Source organism: Dromaius novaehollandiae, chromosome 7 (assembly GCF_036370855.1).
Source record: "Dromaius novaehollandiae isolate bDroNov1 chromosome 7, bDroNov1.hap1, whole genome shotgun sequence".
Lineage (NCBI taxonomy): Eukaryota > Metazoa > Chordata > Aves > Casuariiformes > Dromaiidae > Dromaius > Dromaius novaehollandiae.
In genome coordinates this window covers 2,136,554-2,154,577 of record NC_088104.1, presented here as the reverse complement: position 1 = coordinate 2,154,577, position 18,024 = coordinate 2,136,554, and the positions used below count along the sequence as shown (strand labels likewise).

The 18,024-nt window shown below is 47.9% G+C and overlaps 1 protein-coding gene and 1 long non-coding RNA gene across 10 annotated transcripts in view; both read left to right on the top strand.

Moving 5' to 3' along the window:
• The window catches only part of FMNL2 (formin like 2), a 174,038-nt gene that overhangs the window by 117,301 nt on the left and 38,713 nt on the right, over nucleotides 1-18,024 (top strand). For all 9 annotated transcript variants that reach the window (XM_064514533.1, XM_064514537.1, XM_064514534.1 and 6 more), the window contains exons 7-9: nucleotides 8,467-8,575; nucleotides 9,796-9,872; nucleotides 12,130-12,223. In XM_064514533.1, coding sequence (XP_064370603.1) covers nucleotides 8,467-8,575; nucleotides 9,796-9,872; nucleotides 12,130-12,223 — 280 coding nt within the window. The remainder of the gene's footprint in view (nucleotides 1-8,466; nucleotides 8,576-9,795; nucleotides 9,873-12,129; nucleotides 12,224-18,024) is intronic.
• On the top strand, nucleotides 12,233-17,477 carry LOC135328823 (uncharacterized). Its single transcript, XR_010389877.1, has 2 exons — nucleotides 12,233-16,462; nucleotides 16,565-17,477. It is a non-coding gene; the product is annotated as an uncharacterized LOC135328823 (long non-coding RNA).

Genomic DNA, 18,024 nt, shown 5'->3' with positions numbered 1-18,024 from the left:
TTGTCACTCAGTGCTAGTGTTGGCTTTTAGTTCATGTTCAGTGAATATCAATAAACAGATGCAGTCCATCCACAGCCTGAGCTGTAATGGATCTGATATCTAGACAATTTAACTCAAGGGCATCAGGGAAAAAGTGGACAGGAGGAGGCAGGCACACAGTTCTGGCAAAGAGAAATAGATGGTGGAGTGCAGCAAAATTGGTTGACTGTTTTTTAAAAAAATATTGCAAAGGTTTGGTGGCTTTGGCTTTTGGTTTTCTTTGATCTTCAATTATTATGACAGAGAAGTGGTAGAGTCTTGTGGTCATAGGAGGATGTCTGGTCCTGCTCTTTGTCTTTGAGAGGTAAGATTGTGATTACTTATACCAGGAACGCATGAGTCAGGTATACATTACATGTCTCTTACATTTTTTCTCTTCCTTTCCTTCCATCCTTCCTCCTTTTTCATGTATCCCCTTTTCTTCCTTATCTTTTGTTATTCCCATTTCAATGTCTCCTTTCGTGCATCCGTTTTCCCTTCTCTCTTTCACACACTCCTCTCTTATTCTCTCTTTCACATCCTTCCCCTCTCTACTTTCATCCACCTTTCACGTACCATCAGACTGGTTTCTCTGCCTGAACAGCTTCAGTTCAAACGCCGCCATAGCTGCTTTTCACCCAACTGCCTCTGGAGCGGCTTCCCTTTGCGCTCTGCCGATGAGGCTGCAAGCCGGAAAATCTCGTAAGTCACAGGGGTGAGGCCGCGCGCAGCCGGAGCTGTGCCGTGCATGGGGACGTGGCACCTGGCCCACGGGAGCTCCCCATGCATTATAATGCGATAATCACACGTCTGGGGTAGGGCAGCAGCCTGGATGCCAGTGGGAGGTTCCAGCCTCCAAAATGTGCGGTTATCACATTATAACTTCAAAGTGTAGTTTGCTTCCATAGAGCGGGATTCGCTTAAACAAAATAAAATGAATCTTGCTTTGAAGCAAGGTATTATTTTTATCCTACTTATCATATTATAAGTAGTGTTTTTAGGTTTATATCTAAGACACAAAGCCTTAATCATTGTCTGTGTTGTCTCATCTTTTTTATTACAGTAGAAATATTGCTATAGCTTTGGTCCAGAAAACTACTTGGTTTGTTCTTAGACTTATGGGGAGTTTGATCTGAGTGAAGACCTCTGCGTTTGGTTACACTTATTTAGTGTGCGTCCAGTATTAGTGCAGAAATATAACCTAGCACCATGCTTGTGCTTCTAGTTCCCCCTCCTGAACCCTGCCCGCTGTCTACAGAGACGGCACAGCCTGCCCAGTCTCCAGGAGCTCCCGCAGGCCCAGCTCGTGCGTGGCGTACCTGTTTAGTTATTTTGAAATGAATGGCAAATAAGAACAGAATAAGGAGGAGGTGCAAGCAGGCTTCTCCTGGCAAAAGATGCAGCTCCCGCGCCCCGAGCAGTTCCCGTTGCTCCCGGACAGGCCAAACCTTCCCCGCGGCTGACGCTGCCCCGCAGTCTGCCCGTCTGCTTATTTGTGTGGCTAAGACCATCCTTTTTCAAACTGTGACTGTAGCTGCCTTCCGGCAGCTCTTTTTAGCAGCGTGAGGCTTTGCCAGGTCCGAGGTCGGTGCTGTCTCCCTGGCAACGGAGGTTTTTTGCGGAAGAGGCACAGGGACGTGGGAGGCAGCCACCAAAATGAGGGCGGAAGGAAGAATGGGGAGAAGTCTTTGGGGATTTTATTGCTGCTTTTGGGGGGAAAGAGCATTACTTTCACTTCAGAGTCATACTCTCGTTTCAGATAAATATTAATACATATTTTGTAGTGTCCCCGTGCATTAGAAACTCCCTTTCTTCTGAGTCAAATACTTCAGTTTTCATGTGGATTGATCTCATATAAACTTCATTTCTGTCTTAAAATCTGCAGAATCAGTAATGAGAGAGCAATCCAGGCTAATGGATCTTAATCCATAAACGGACTTTGAATGCATTCAAAGATTGGATTTGAAATTTGCCCAGTTTTTTTTCGTGGGGCCGAGATGTGGGGCAGGCAGGGCGGACGGCCCATCCGGTGCTCCCGCCGCGTGTGTTTGCATCCGTAGCCACGCGCGGGCTGCGCAGCCCGGGAGGAGGCAGGGAAGAGCGAGACGGACTGTTCTGCTCTCTGCTTTCCCTTTTTTACGCACCAAGCAATCTCCTCAGCTTTACGGATTAGTAATTTGCCCAGATTCTTTCAGATGAAGGCAAAAACAATAGGTCACTGTCATTATTTGGCTTTTCTTTATGTTTGCAGCTTAAAAACAGCTGGAATTTCCCTTCCCCTCCCCTCTTTCTTATCCTTGTTTAAACGGAGAGGTTTTCCAGGGCCACGGCTACCGGTGCTGCCCCGCTCACAGCAGACGTGTCTGCTGTGGCAGAAGCCTGTTTGTAGGAAAATGCAAGACCTTCCCCTCTGAAAGTCCTTCTCTGCCGCCAGAATGGCATTCGTAGTGCAAACCACCACCTCCAAACCAGCAGCAATACAGCTGCATAAATTCAGTCCCCAAAACTCCAAGCCCCGGTGAAAAGCAGGGGTCCTGCCCCGCTCGGGGGACCGCCGAAGAGGCGGTGAAGTCCTCGCTGGGCTGTGCTCTGCTCTCGGTGCTGTTACTGCGAGCGGGTTAGCGTGGCCGGGTGAAGGCCGGATAACCTTTAGCAGACTGCAAGAGAAAAGCAGTAGGAGAAAGCAACTAAAACTAGGGTCGTGCACTAACATGGTGCGTTAGATCTCTTCGCCATCGTACTTGGGCACACGTCCTCGTTGTAAGCATAAAAGTCCTCCCATTGGCGTCAGTGGGGCCGGCAGGAGTTTGTGCTGAGGTTTGTGCTCACTTACCGTGGTGGGAAGGGCTTGTATTTGCTTTAAGTATCCCGATTTGTTGCATAGGTGTCTCAGTTATCCATATGTGGATCCGTAGCAGCTGAGGGTACTGTTTCTCACCAGGAGACTCTCTCCCCTCTTTGGTTTTCTAGCTCTCAGTGTACAAAGTGCTGCGTAAATCTGGGATGTGCTGGGTGTTTTCAGCAGTCCTGGCTGATAACGTTGACAAAGTGACATGGATGTGGAGACAGAAGTAGTTTTTCAAAATCACTTTCTTCAGGCTCGCTAGACAGCTGAGGTGGGAAAACGTCTCTTTTCACCTTTGTGTACCAGGCTGGTAGAGAAGAGAGCGGTCTCACCTCCCGAGAGGTCACGGCAGCACCTTTGCAAGCACCCACCTAAGCAAATTGCTAACAAATGGACTGAAAATTATGAACTAGTTATTCTTGAACAGCAAGGTACTTCTGTTAAATCAGGATGAGAAGAACAACCTTAAATGGTACTGTGTACTTCAGCACAGATTTAACCTTGCTTTTAACCGTTGCTGGTGTTTGCCATGCGGGCACAGTGGAGCAGCTTTGGACAGGCTGGTTCACGCGCGCGTCCCCACGGCCGACACGGCACAGCGCAGAGCTGCGAAGTGCTAAGCGCGCGTGACAGCCCCGAAGCCGCCACCCGCCTCGGACAGTAGGAAAATATTATAAGCTGCAGGAACTTGCACATGGTCAGGCTTTCTGTTTCTTCTTTTTTCAAAACTAAGGTTTTATAGTTCTTCTTTAAAGGAGGGGCAAAAGAAATAAAAGAGGAACCATCTGACTTTAATTACTGGAATAAATATACTCTCGGTGACATAATCTTTGACCTGCAGCAGAGAGGAAATCAAGACCAACAATTCATCCAGATGCTGAGCTCAGTCTAATGTTTAGTAACAAGAAATGAAATAAAAGCAAAGGAAGATCATCCACCCTGGTTTGGCTCATGTCTTACAAAGGGAGGTGTTAGAGCTACTGCCAGTCTGTCCTGCCTTTGGAAAGGAAATAAATAACATGAGGAGTTGTTGCAATTACCACTAATACAGAAAAAGCATCTTGCTCTTAGTTCCAGTCTGCAGAATCGTTGTGAAAGAGTACAAAACCCCTCATCAATTCACAGCACTTGTGTCTGCATAAAAAACTTTGCATCTGTGGAAGGGAGCCTGTCTGAAGCTAGGGCAGAATCCCATCTGTGGTGGCAGTATGTTTCCTGCACTGCAGCTCGCAGTCGCATATTCTGCACTGCCTTCTCGGCCTCGTCATAAACTCACACCGACGAAGACTCGCGAGCAGGAGAGCGCGTCCCGCTGCGTAGCAGCACGGGATGTGGCAGGTGATGGGGAGGCGGGAGGATGGTCCCCGGGAGAGCACCGGTGCCGGTGTGCAGACGGGCCCTGAGGTTTTGGCAAGAGGGTACGAGAGGTAACTCTGACTTTTCCATTGCTGGCTTGACTGTTTCTAAGTGCGGGAATGCTCATAGCAAACATCTCCGTTCTTTCAAACAGCGCTTTGCCGTGTGCAGCACAGGTAGCGTCATACGTGGTGCCTGCGGCTGCCGTCTGGTTTCTGTGGAGCTTTTCCACGTCTTCGGGAGAGGTGAATGGCAAACATACGTCTGCGTGTCAAGCATGTTTTGGTCCCCACGTTGTTCTCCAGCGCCAGGGTTTGATTAGGTGTCTGGAAAGCCGTACCAGTAATTAGAGGTTTAGCTGGGAACGTTTCGCAGCCCAGGGAGACTGCTTTCCAGGTAGTCTGTGGATGGATGCCAGGTTGACATAATTTCCAGGAAGAGAGGCCTAGCGTGCTCCCGAGTCCTGCTGAATTGCCAAATGCCCTTGCTCCCGGCTTGTCCTTCCCCTTGCTCCCCAAGCAGACGGAAATGCCAATTTTTGCCTTGGTTTGTGTTCATCTTTTATTAGTTTTAGGAGTCTTGCTCCCATTTGTTACAACTGGCAAAAATCTGTAGATGTTTAAAGGCATTCTGAAATTTGCAGAGTTGATGTATCAGAGACCAGAGAAGCTTTTTCTTCCATCCATGGCGTGGTATGGATTCTGGTTACTCTGCTTGGTCGAATTTGAAGAGAAATATTGTATTCAGTCTTTAGTAGTCTGAAACTGAGATGAGTCGTTGTAGGAGAGATTTCTGTATGACTAGAGATAGTTTTTAAATCTTTTTATTCTGATGTCTTTCGTGTTTAGGAAAGTGCAGCTGTGACGACACTAGTGCGGCGTATTTTCATGTTCGCTAGTCAACGCTGGCAGTGCCTTGTCCCCTCCCAGGGCAGACTTGGTGTAGGGCTCCAGGTTAAAAGTCACATTGCTTTTCTTTTGTCACAGGAAATGATGAGCTACTAATCCTGTTCAGTGTAAATTTATGGCCTAACATAGAAAAAAACTGTTTATTTACACCTAATGGTTTAAATCAGGAGGTTGTCAGCTGAACGTGGGTGCTTGGGTTGGCCTGTCCCAAGCACAGCCTTGCTCCGAGGAAAGGCCTCGCATTCGGGCAGGATGGGTGCGTTCCCGCCGGCACACGGCATCCCCGGCCACCGCGGCAGGCCACGATTTCCAGGACAAGTAACCACGTGCCCAAGGACCTGTCCGTGCCGGTAGCACCGTCTGTACCGAGGCAGGTAGGAGTGCCGGTGTGCACAGCCCGATGCCCGCTTGGCTCAGCGCTCCTGTGCCTGGGGACTGAGACCGTCCACACGCGTCCCCTCCGTTCGCTGAGCTGGTGAGTCGGGACAGGACGACTCTGTCGTTACTCCTTCATGCGTTTATCATTCATCTTTCTTCTTGTTATTAATAATAATAAATGCTAACCACTATGATTTTAAAAGCTATGCTTTTTTTTAAAACCAAACGAGTAGCACAAATTAGACAAATAATTGCACAGTGCCATCAGCAATAAATGGGGCAGGCCCCCAAGTGCACTCAGAATATGCAGAGGAAAAAAAGCTGGAGGGAAGCAGCACCTTTTGCATCTGGGTCTAACAGGAAAGTGGAGTCTGTGTATGTTATATAGAAACAAATACACTGAGCTGTAGCGCTTGCTTGTGCTAGAACCCCACAAATAGTATTTCTGAAAGAAAAATACTGCCTTTGGGTATGATCAGACATTTGCGAGCTAACAAATTAGTTAAAGAAATGTTCCCAGTTCATCGTGACACAAAGTAGAGCAGTTTAGCTTAAACTGGGAAGGATGTACTTCATTTGGTTGTAAAACAGGCGATGATATGCAGCTTTGATTGGATTGGCCATGTGGTTATTCTTTGTACCATTCAATAAGTATCATTGTAAAATAACGTGGATGTAAGGCAGAGCATTCCTGATAAAGCAAAGCCTTATCTAATATCCCCTCTGACTTTGGCTCTTAACAGATGCTTAATGTAAGAGCGTGAGAGCAAGGCAGACAGGCAGAGCTATTTCTCCTGGCACATGTGCCTGCTTCCAGCAGCCCGTGGATTCACTCATCCAGCTGAGGATGGTGCCTTGTCTTTGACAGTCCGTGGTGGGTTTTCTCTGTGTAGGTGCTTCCGGAGCCGGTGCTGGCGTTTGGCACCCGTGGCATCCCCCAGTGCCGAGCTCAGGTCCGTGGTGGCCTCCCAGAAGAAGGGCCACTAAAATTGACGGCTTTGCTTTGAGCCTGTCCCCTGCTAGTTGTATTTGATGCCATGTGGTTGTCATGTTACGAGAAGGAGCGACAGCTCGTCCCCGTTCACTGCCTCCGTGCCGCTCACATCTGCCTCATTGCTGCAGTCGTTCTCTTCTCCTGCCTTTGTATCGGACTGAAGAATCACAGTCTGCTCGCCTTTCTGGAAGCTCTTCTGTTCCTCAGCCCTCCTTTTTACCCTGCTTTGGAATATGCTTGCAATTGTATTTTGAGCCATCACTGGGTGCCGGTATCGATTAACTGTAGCTGTGGCTAGGTATGGTAGTTGTAGGGTCCCGTAGGGTCGTTGTATGGTAGTTGTAGGGTCCCGTAACCCACAACCTTTTTTCACTGCGGTTGTTTTCACGTATTAAATAATAAAAAAAGAGCCTGCCCTCGAATGTTGTCCAGGCTGCACACGTGGCCCTGGGAAGGGTGCCGGTACCTGCAGGTATCCGAAGAAGACTTACTTTTACTGGTGACTGTATTTACCGTACGGGTCAAGTTTCGTCTATGAGTGCCCCGTTCCTCCCCGCGTGGAGCTGCTCTTTGGGTAACACGCGGCAGGTTGCAACTTGACTGCACGTGCACCGGGCTGCTTTGCTTCCTGCCTTTCTCTTTTTCACACTTTCCTCCTGCACTTCGAGGGCAGAGTATGACGGTGTGCAGGAAGCACGTGCCCCACGTGCGGGGCGCTGGTGGCTGCGCGGAGGAGGGACCTGTGCGGCACCAGGGCTCGCACGGCTCCTCACTTGCCGGGGTGTAGGGCAGGGGTCCGGATAAATAACGTGGCTTTCCAGCCCCAAACAACGCCCTTTCGTCGGGCGCGAGGTGGGGACACGTCGGCCTCAGGGCTCCGTCCCTGGACTGCAGCAGCCGATACGTTACTGTGGAGAGAGCTTCTTGACCACAGTGGTGGTCTCCTCCTTCTTCCCTCTCCTCCATGGGTGCCGGTGAGAGCACACGTGTGGCAACCCGCGTGCCGGCTCTGCTTCCCCCTGCTCAGCTCTCGAAGCCTGTTTTTTCTGAAAAAAAATCAGGCAATATCTCAGGAAGAGCTGAAACGTGGTTTTCATTTAGCATGCCATGGAAATGACAGATTTAAAGGTTTCTCTTTGTATTTATTCCATGTACTCCTTTAATTAATTTTAGGCTGATTTACCATTAGGGGTTACGATTAAAATAATTAATGCCTCTGTTGTGAGGAAAGTTCCTAAAGGCTGTATTTTCCCAAAATAATTTGGAGGGCTTTCAGAAAGCTCAACTGTAGAGAAGAGAGGAAGGGAGGCCTCATTCTTTAATGGCTGCACGTGCAATGCAACAGAAATGAACGCGTTTGCTAGTATTTACATATGTTCGTTTCATTAAGAGTCTGCGCAGTTGCTCGTACGGAATAATGTGAAGCAGCATAGTTTATCTGGAGAAAACACAGCGTGCTTCTGTCCGTGGGGGACTCTCTGCCCCCGGGCCGTGGGAGGTGCAGGCGCCCGGCTCGGGTGGGCAGTGCCGTGGCCGACGCAGGGCTGCAGCGCTGGCGGAGACCGGCAGCCCGGCGCGGGTGTGCTGCCCGCCCGCGGCGTTTCGCTGGGCCGGCGCCGCGCCGCTGAACCGGTCCCCGTGGCGGTGAGCGGCGATGCTGGGCCGAGGTCTGCGGAGGGGCCCGAACGGCGGAGAAGGGCAGCAGCCGCCGGCGCCAGTCCCGGGCTCGGTCCCGTCCGACGCTGCTGCTGCCCGGGCCTCTCCGCGTGCTGCATCCCGAGGGCTCCTGCGCCACGGCTGTGATCTGCTGCTGCGCTCTGTTTGCATGCCCGCTGTCACATGGTTGTCCGCTCCGCAGAACGGAAAGATTTGGGTATTTTCACTCTGAGTGGAGAAGTATTTCCATTCCTTTATTCTTGCCGCCTAAAAATAGTCCTGTGACTGATGAAAATTGTTTTTGTTTGCAGGTATAATACCTTGCCAAGCCGAAGAACGCTAAAAAATTCCAGATTAGTGAGTAAAAAAGATGATGTTCATGTCTGCATCATGTGTTTACGGGCCATAATGAATTACCAGGTATTTCCATTTGAGTTCTTTGGGACCACATACTTGTTTCATTGCTTGCAACGGGAGGGAAAGCTTAGCCATGAATTGTAAAGCTGATGTGAAGGTTTAAATTCTTGCTTGTCGTTGGATAGCATAGTTGGGAAGCTGTGTAACACAGCCTTTACCCACAGAGGACGTAGCTGACCTTGTGCACATGGAAAAACCCATAGAGTCATAACAGCACGTGCATGTTGGGCCAGGTCCTATTTGCAGTGTCGTGCTCAGTTTGCCCTCACTCGTTGGAAATGCAGCTACACAGTGGATATTACAGGTTGTCCGGAATTTAGCACTAACATGTAGGAAATATAATGAGCATATTAGATGGAAAATACAAGATTTTCCTGTGTTATATGTTCATTGCAAGGCAGTTATAATAACTGCAAGTCAAAGAATAAATGAAACCAAAATTAATCTTATTTTCACGAGTGTCTTTCATCTTCGGTGGGATGCCATGATTATACAGCATGCCCAGGTAGCTTCAGATACTTTGGGTTTTTTTCTAAACCAGTTACTGCTAGCAGTTAGATGCTGCAAAGCAAGTCTATCACGAACACCTTTATTGCGAGTTGTGCAGTCGGTGAGATATTCCCGACACCCCACATATGTGAACCCTGCTCTTGGTGATTCCAGCCCCCTGGGGTTTATTGGATTTCTTATCTTTAACGGGAAGGATGCAAACAATGATCTCATGGTAATAACCAATACGCTGTTTTCCAAAGCAGTTCTTTTTTCGTATTTGGAGAACAAACCCAGAGTATTTTTGCAATTACTGCATGCAGCAGTCATTCTGTGGCAGCATGCACATTAGAAATAAGTGATTTTGGCAGCCGAATTGCAAATTCCTCTTTAGAGAGCAAATGACACACTTGGTTGTCAGAACTAAACCAGGGGGGAGGACAGGCAGAGAGGTCGGCCACGGCGCGGGAGCAGCTTCTAGGGCCCCCGGGGGGGTCCCGGGACTGCCGCGGGGCCAGCCGAGCGCTTCCCGCCCTCGGAGTGGCAGGGCGGTTGGTATGCGCGATACTAAATGGAAATGTGCTGACTGACTTTGTAAACTTGACAACGTTTTGCTTGGCTTACAGCATTGTGAAAGACTGCCAGATCTGGTCAGAGATACGTAATTTGTTGGATTTAAAAAATAATATTTTCAGTTTCAAAGCTGAAACAATATTTTCCCCTTCACTTTTCAGTATGGATTCAATATGGTCATGTCACATCCACATGCCGTTAACGAAATTGCACTAAGTTTGAACAACAAGAATCCCAGGTAGGATATATTTGCTTTTAGAGAATTTAAGAAGTAAGTAAAGAATACAGTGGCACTGATTTTCACAAGTATGTTTATGCACAAACCTGTACCAAAATTTGTCCTCTTTTTGGATTCAGGTTATATCTGTATTATGGTGCAAACAGAGAAGCAATTGCAGTCTAGTTCCATTGGTTTCAGATGCTACTGACGCTTTAAGGAAAAATTTGCCACTTTAGCGTTCCAACTCTATTGCCATGCAAAGAAGACGCCCTACCGATAACCAGCAGTTTAGCATGTGATTTTTCCTGAGGAGAAGGAAAGCCTTTTTTACTAGATTTTCTCTGAGGGGTCCTCAGGTTGTAAATCCTTTGGGAAAGGATTCAGGGCTTACAGAGCACCTGGCTCAGCGTAGGGTCGCTGCTTGACGGCAGCGATGGTTTCGCGATTGCAGAATATAGTAGCACCACTCTCCGTATGGCTGCAGTCGCCCTTCTCCCCCCGTGCACTTCTTCTCCCAGCAGCCACTTTCAGCAAGAGATTTCCTGCATGTCTGATGAAACCAAACCTGAGAAACAGGTATTTGCAAGGCAAGGTAAAACTGGGGGATGAGAGAAGGCGAGGCAGCGGCAGCACTGCAGCCTGTGCGCGCTGTGCTGGCTTGCCGTACCGTGCACCAGCTGAAGTCTTGTCCTGGGGGAAGTAGGTGCTTCCTTCCCTCCGTTTATTCAGGGTTAAAACAGCAAGCCTGGGCACAGTGTAAATGGGAAGAACATGGGAACACTATTGTGTTTGTCACATTTGGTGTCCCGTGCCTGGAAATCGGGCGATTAAGAGAGCGCCTAAGCTTTCATTGTTTACATAGATCTTTTTTTTGATTTCTGGTTATAGAAAATGCTTTGAAAACTGGCTAAAATACTCTAAAGACAAAAATTAATGTTATTGCTGTCCAAAACCTCTTTTTTTTTGTTTTAGTCCCATCATGATTTTTGAGGAAACCTGTGTTTTGAGCGCTTAGGGCTGGCTGAGATCTGCAGGCAGGGAAGCAGGCGGTGCTGCAGGCGTGCGCGGGCCGGGTGGAGGGGGACGTTAGGGCGCAGTCGTGATCTCCGTCCCTTCTGTTTGTGCCCAAGTGGTGACCACCGACCCGGCAGTGCCGGTCCTCTCCCCCTCCTGCCCGCAGCTGTCCCTTGGAGAGGATATGACGGACAGTCCGTAGCAAAAACTCCTTGAGCTTGTCTGAAAGAGCTTGGATTTTCTTCTTATGGCAGGAAAAAAAATGGGCGAATAAGAACTGAACACGATCCGTTTAAAATTTCCTGGGAAAGTGAACATTTTATTTGGTTTCCAAAGGTCACGTTGGTACTCTGAAAGCCAAAAGGTATCTCTTTTTCTGTAACATCTGGTTTGAGTAAACCTTTAAGCATGGGACTAATTCCATGTGTGTTTGCATGATCTTAATATCTGCTAATAGTTCATCAGGCCCTGTAGTCCCGTTGGTGCTCTTGCCTTATGGGAACCCTGTAAGGAAAGAATGGGGATTACTTATATTAGAGTTACACTGAGTCTGCTGCATATTTTTTCTTTCAGTAATCTGTTGTCTTCTCCCTCATTAATATGCCTGTGCTAGCACTGCCGTCAATCAGTTTGCCCACAAAGACGTGCTAAGGCATCCTATATTCAGTTCAGAGAACCACTTCCTATTTTTTTGTGGCTATGAATGATATAAATTATCATAGAAAATAATTCAGATTTGTACCAGGAAAAATTCAGATTGGAATTAAAAGCACATTCATTAAAAACTGGACTCAGAGGGAATGGGCTGCTTGTGGTGAAAAGAGCTGACTAACAGTTGATGTGTGGTGATCCCGGGTTTTGTAATACTGCCTCTTTTTGGAATTTGCATAGGGTAATTCTCCTGGAATACAAACTAGAAAGCTGACATGGTCTGCCATTACCAGGTTTATGTAACCAGCATCAGTTTGCCTGAATTTCCATAAATACAATTTGTAATTTAAATTTTTGCATGGTTTGGTAAGCATTCAAGTGATGAGAATTTGCCCAGACAAGAGCATGATCCTGGGAGAGTCAAAATGCCCTGGATCAGAAGGTGCTCGGCATTATGCATCCTGCAGGGTCAAGCTCTACTAGTTCCTAGAGATTAAGAAGGCACTGAATGTAAAGGACTTCTCGCAGTGTCTCACATCCATTTTGCAAACAGGCAGCAGCTGGTTCACCGCGTGGTTGTCACTGATGGTCGTGTTTTCTCCTTCCGCAGAACGAAAGCCCTCGTCCTGGAACTGCTGGCAGCCGTTTGTCTGGTCAGAGGAGGGCACGAAATCATTTTGTCTGCATTTGATAACTTCAAGGAGGTACGTCACTTTGCTTTGTTAGAATTTGATGTGCCTGTCTGTTGTTCTCTTACGTGTTGTTGGCTGCAACTTTCTGATTCAGCTGCGTTTTGTAAAGTGAGGAGACCTGCAGGTTTTCCATAAACTACTTCGAGCTGCGAGGAAGCAGACGGTCATTTCAGGATCTGATTAAATGGTAATTTTTGTGGGGATGAGTCTTTGAGAAGGTATCCTCTTCTGTAAATGCTGTGGTCACTGTAATAATTAGTCTCCAGAGTAACGGGACTCTGGGGTCAGATCCTTCCCTTCGTATAACCAATTGCACCAGTGTTTTGCTGTCCATAGGCTCAGTCCCGTTTTATGCACTGAGCTGGTGGTGGGATTCCAGATTGCAGGGAGGGGCTGGAAAGCACAGGCTGGAAATTCAGCAGCTCGTCGCAGAGGATGTCCAAGGCCTGGGCGCGCGGGAGCCTGGCCGGGGGCCGAGGCGGAGGCACCGCTGGGGGCTCCGCTTGCGAGACCAGGCTGGTGCGCGCTCGGGCGAGGATGCGCGGCAGGAGCTGCACAGCTGCACGGGCATCATGTTCAGTCTGTGTCTGCTTCGAGCCCGCCTGCAACTCCCCATTCGGCCCGTTTTAATGGTTTTCAAAATACACATTGTTTTTAGGGTTTTCAGGTTGCTTAACTAACTTGTTATTGGTTAGCAAATGTGATACGGAGCAAGCTGGCCAGAGCTTTATGTTTCATTCATTTTAAGAAACGTAGAAAGGGCTGCATATAATGGGCTTAAATATCACAACAAAACTGCTTTAAAAAATACAGTAAGTACACGTGGTATAAAACTTCCCTGTCTAGGACGATTTCTGGAACTTGCGTGGTTTTTATGCCACCACTCTGTGCACCTCTGCCTAAAGGGCCAGGTCCCAACAAGGTGGATCCAGGCTGTAAATCATCCCCTTTCACCTCTCGGTCGGTCACGTGGTCTCTCTTAAGTGGAAAGCGAATGGAGATTTTGAGGGCTTTCCTGTGGTTCCTCTATTTCTGAATGCTTTTTTATATTCTCAGGGGAAAGAAATAGGAATTCTGTATTGGATCTCCCATTTTTCAGAGCACAAGCTGAAAAAGGAGTGCAAAACTCCTTTTTTTACTATCATAGGGAATTATGTGTGTGAACAAATTATGAAATCAGGTCTCTGTGATGAAACACTGACTTAGCTGAAATTAATAACAGTATTCCCATTGGCTCAAAATTGTGGGTCAAAATCGTGTCCTGCGTTCAGGTGTATCGCATGTCTCCATACGGTGGTTGATAGGATTTAAGAACATCCTGAGAATGTTTAGAAATACCAGTGTGGGAAAGAAGTCCTAGAAAGCTGCTGTTCTGGTTGATTTTGCATATTGCATAGATGTGCGGCTTTATTATCAAAGAAGAACATCTAGTCTTGCCAGGTCGAAAGCTGTTCAACTTGATGAGTCCCAACTGGACGGTGTAAGCATGTAGCACGTTTCTCCTTAATGCCACCGTTGATAGAGGCGGGTTAATCCAGATGGCCGGCAAGCCAAGTTGTTAACTTTTTTACTTTTTGTGTTTTGAGAATTATCTCTGGTAAAGAGATATAAATCTCTCTGATTTACATCCGCTGCGAATAATTGCATGTAGCAGAGCTTCACCATAGCTGTATTTCTGAGGTGATGACTGTGACCTGGAGCCAGAGCAAAAGGCTCAATCTCCAGTGTGGTCCTGTTTTAGCAGCCTCAAGCTTTGCAAGACCGGACCTGTGCTGAGCGTGAGCTTTGCTGGGTGTGCGGAGCCACCCGAGAGCGTAGGCAGTGGGAGTCGCCGAGCTCCCGCTCTTCCCCCGGTTCCCCCGGCTCTTCAGCGGGCGTTTAGCCCAAGCCACGGCGTGACCACGGAGATTGCTGCTGACCTACGCCGACCAGGTGGATGGCCAGAGTGTGGAGATAAGACCTGTGTTCAGGTGGGAAAAGACCTGCAGTCCTGTAGTTCAGGCACAGAGTTGGGATGTGAAATTTGAATTTAGTGCTTTCATTTATTCCGTAGTAGCCTTGGACAAGTTACCCGGTATCTTTGTCTTTATCTGCACCTTTGTCAAATGAAGGGATGGCAGAAGTGTAACCAAAAGGGTTTGTTTTGGAGAACAATATTTGAGAAGTTCTTTAAATAGGAAAAGCACTGTATTCATGCTAAGTACAACAGTATTATTCCAATTTTAGATTCTCCGTGGCTTGTTACTACATTATAATAGAAGTAATATGACTCATTAGGGAGAACACTATTAGGGATTGCAGATAAGTTTGGCAAATGACTACAACAGAAATACCGCTCCTAACAGTCTGTAAGGCATGTTAAAGAGAGTTTTCTGCGCGTCTCAGGGAAGTGTAAAGTCCCATTTGCTGTTTTATCTTCCTAACATCCTCAGCAAAGCTTTTGCTCCTCCTTTTTCTTTCAAGTGCTCTGTCATCTCTTTTTTTTCTTGCCGACATTTAAAATACATACGTAGTCCAATCAGTTTGTCCTCCATTCTGTATTTATTCTGTTCTTGTTTCCTTTCGATCGAGTTTTCTGTTGCAGTACAACTGTCCGGATGCTGCAGGTGAAATGGGTGTGCAAGGAGGATATTTTGCTTTCCTAAATTCTGTTTTTAGCTGTTCTTCTGTTTATCCAATTACGCTGTTTATTTCTTGCCTCTGTGCTGTTGTTTTCCACTTTCCTCCGGGGCAAGTATTAATTTTCAGTAATGGTTTCTGGTTTTTATAATCCCTTCACCTAGTATATGAAGAATCGTGGAGTTGCTGACGTGGGAAGCACTCGGTGTTAGACGTAGAACAGCATATTTCCAAATGAAAATAGTGTGAGCTCAGTAATGTTTGTGTGGCTCCCGAAACTCTGCGTCGCAGGGATGCTGCGGTTTCCTCGCGGCTCTCTCATCAGACACAGCCTGCGTATTTAGGACAGATCAGACTTGTCAAACCAGATCTCTGCCACTCTATCTCCTTGCCGGGAAATAACTTCAAAAGAAACCTGAACTTCAGTCTAACACTCACGCTATAATAAAGTCTGTAGGGAAAACAGGCTATTTCAGAGCAAATTCTGCTCTCATTTACATCAGGATGAACATCAAGTATTTCATGGGGCTTTGAGCTTTACTCTGATGCAAATGAGAACAGAATTTAGTTCTCAGGATTTGACTGTGCTGGAAAATTGCAGATGATCTGAATCTTCTCGGGACTTCTTATTGGAAATGACTTCTCATTTGAAAATGATTTTACAGGCCAGGTTTTTTCTGGCTGCGGTCAGGATGTTCAAATGGAGGATGTTTTTTTTCTTGAGCTCTCTGTCGAAAATTATTCTTGTCCCCTTATTTCATCTGGAATCCCTGATTCTCGTGCACAGGCTGCTTCCCTGCGGAGGGGCCTCAGCAGCGTGTGGTCCACGCACAGCCCGGGGCTCGGCTTCCAGCGGGTAATTAAATGCGTGTCGAATAGGCCACTTCTGGCAACGGACACGTGGGTCTTTCGAAGCCACCAAGAAGGCGCAAGAAACTGGGAGCTTGAGAGGGAATCAAATACAGCAGAACTCAGCAGGAAAAGAAACCCAGAACCGTTCATCTTTTTTACTCAAAGGGAAATGAAAGCCAAAAGAGGGAGGGAGTAGCCTGGGACAGATGGAAGGAAGGGCAAGCTCATTTCGTACAGGTTTATTAGCGTTCAGGAAACTGCACTTTGCACGGTTGTACTGATCTTAGTAAATGCGAGCCTCCGTTTTCATCAGCCTCGTTGAATACCTTCTCTTAATTTTGCCCAAAGGCAGGAGACAGTTATAGTGACCTCCTCCTCTGCCGTGCAGGGCATGGATTAGTAGTCGTTAGAGATGGCAGGATTCATTTCTTATCTCTGGACTGTACAGTTGTGTTCTCTGCAATCGTGGCAGGAATTTGCTTGCCGAGCATAACCAGGTCAAGGTTATTCTTTTGCAGTGCATGTCTGCTTTCTGATGGACGTCTGTGTTTGGAAAGGATTTGGTGCTGGCAGTGAGATGGCAGTGTCCTTAAACGCTCAGCGCACACCCGCTGCGGGGTTTGCTCGGTCCTTCCAGGCGGGTGCAGAAGCCCGTGAATCTTTCCCCATTACCAGCCTGAATTTGCTCATCCCTTTCCAGGAGCTCTAGGTCTGGGCTGAACAGGAAAGAAAGTGCAAAGGAAACTGTGAAGAGCCCATTGCTGCTTGCTCCTGGGCAAGGTGGGTTTGTGCACTGTCCCGCCTTTCCCTTTTCAAAAATGTTTTTTTCCCAACTTTCATCACTGTTGAAGTGCTGACGCTGCTGAGCCTCTGTGTCAACAGGAGCCTTCACTGCGCTGCGAGCTTTGTGTTTGCAGACTCCTGGGTGGGAGGAGCTCGGTCAGGAGGTCCAGGAGACGTTTTGGTGTGGTTCCAACCATTCTCCAAGCGTCATCAAGCCGCGAAGAGCTTCTAAGGCATCGTGGAGGAGACGAAGCGCAAGGGCCCGTGGTGGCCCTGCCCAGCCGCGGTGCTCGCGAGCAGAGCCTGCTGCCCTGTACACACGGCCGGCAGCTGCGGATCGACGCTGGGCTGTCCTCGCGCCGGCACGGGGCTGGACCGCCTTCTCCTGCGTTTATGTGAAATGAGTTAGAGCTGCCGTGCCACATGTAACCCGCATGCACAGCCAGGGGTGTTTTGCTAGCTATTTGCTTCTCTTTTTGATAGTTTCTGGCCTGTTGCCTGTTTTGTTTGCAGCCGTCTCTTATTACCAGCGTCTCTTGCTGAAGGGAGATGCTGTTTGGGTGGAATATTGCAGTTTTGGCTGGATGAGCTGCTCCAGGCTGCCCTGACCGCTACCTTTATCCGCTTGCGAGGAGGCTTCCTTAGCGGTGTTCCTGGGGCCTTTGTGCTTGTTTCCATGGATCCGTGAGAACCGGCTGCGCGGTTTCTCTGAGCTGCCTGGGACTCGTGCTACAATACGAGCAAGTGCACTTTCGCAGAATGCCAGAGGAAGACGGCGAGAGGAGAATTCGCCTGGAGACAGCTTTGCAGGACTTCGAGGGTCACAGCCTGATGCTAAGAGCTCCGTATAAATAGGAACGGGCTGAGTGCACTGTTGGAAAACAAAATATATTTTCCTAATGCTTATTCAGAGTAGTTAATTCATTTTAATAGTGTGATTGCATGTGCATATATACCAAGAATTAAGCTGCTGTCTTTTACTGCCAACAATAAAAGCTCCATTTTACTATTATTTCATTACTTATTCCTTTCGCTGCTTCCTGGAGGAGCTGTGCTGGTTTGAGTTCACGAGGGCTGTGTTGCACGGCAACTTGGGAGCTTCGTTGTTGTGGTGAATCTCTTAGCAGCCCTGAGAAATGGTGGTCGCCGAGACGGTGCAAATACTCAGCTTCTCACGCACTTCCATTTACTTCCCAAACGCGTGACTTGGAGACTGCGCTGCTGCGAACCAGGGCGTCACCGTCCATCACTCAGACAAGACACAAAATGTACGTAGTTCTAGCACTGTCCTTGCTTTGTGTCATTTTACCAGCGTTTTACCATAATCAAAACTCCTTTGTTTGCTGCTGCTTTGTCAAGGAAGGATGTTTTGGGGTTGAAGAGATTCTGCATCTCGAGAAGCTCGTTTAATCGTTGGTAGCAGTGACCAGATGCTTCGGACACACGTGTGCAGGGAGGGGATTGCATGGGAAACTCTCGCTGCAGCCGATACTGGTTAGAAGTTGAAGAAGGTGCTGAGAAAGACTTAGGAGTAAGTAACTAAGCCTGCTGTTCTCCTC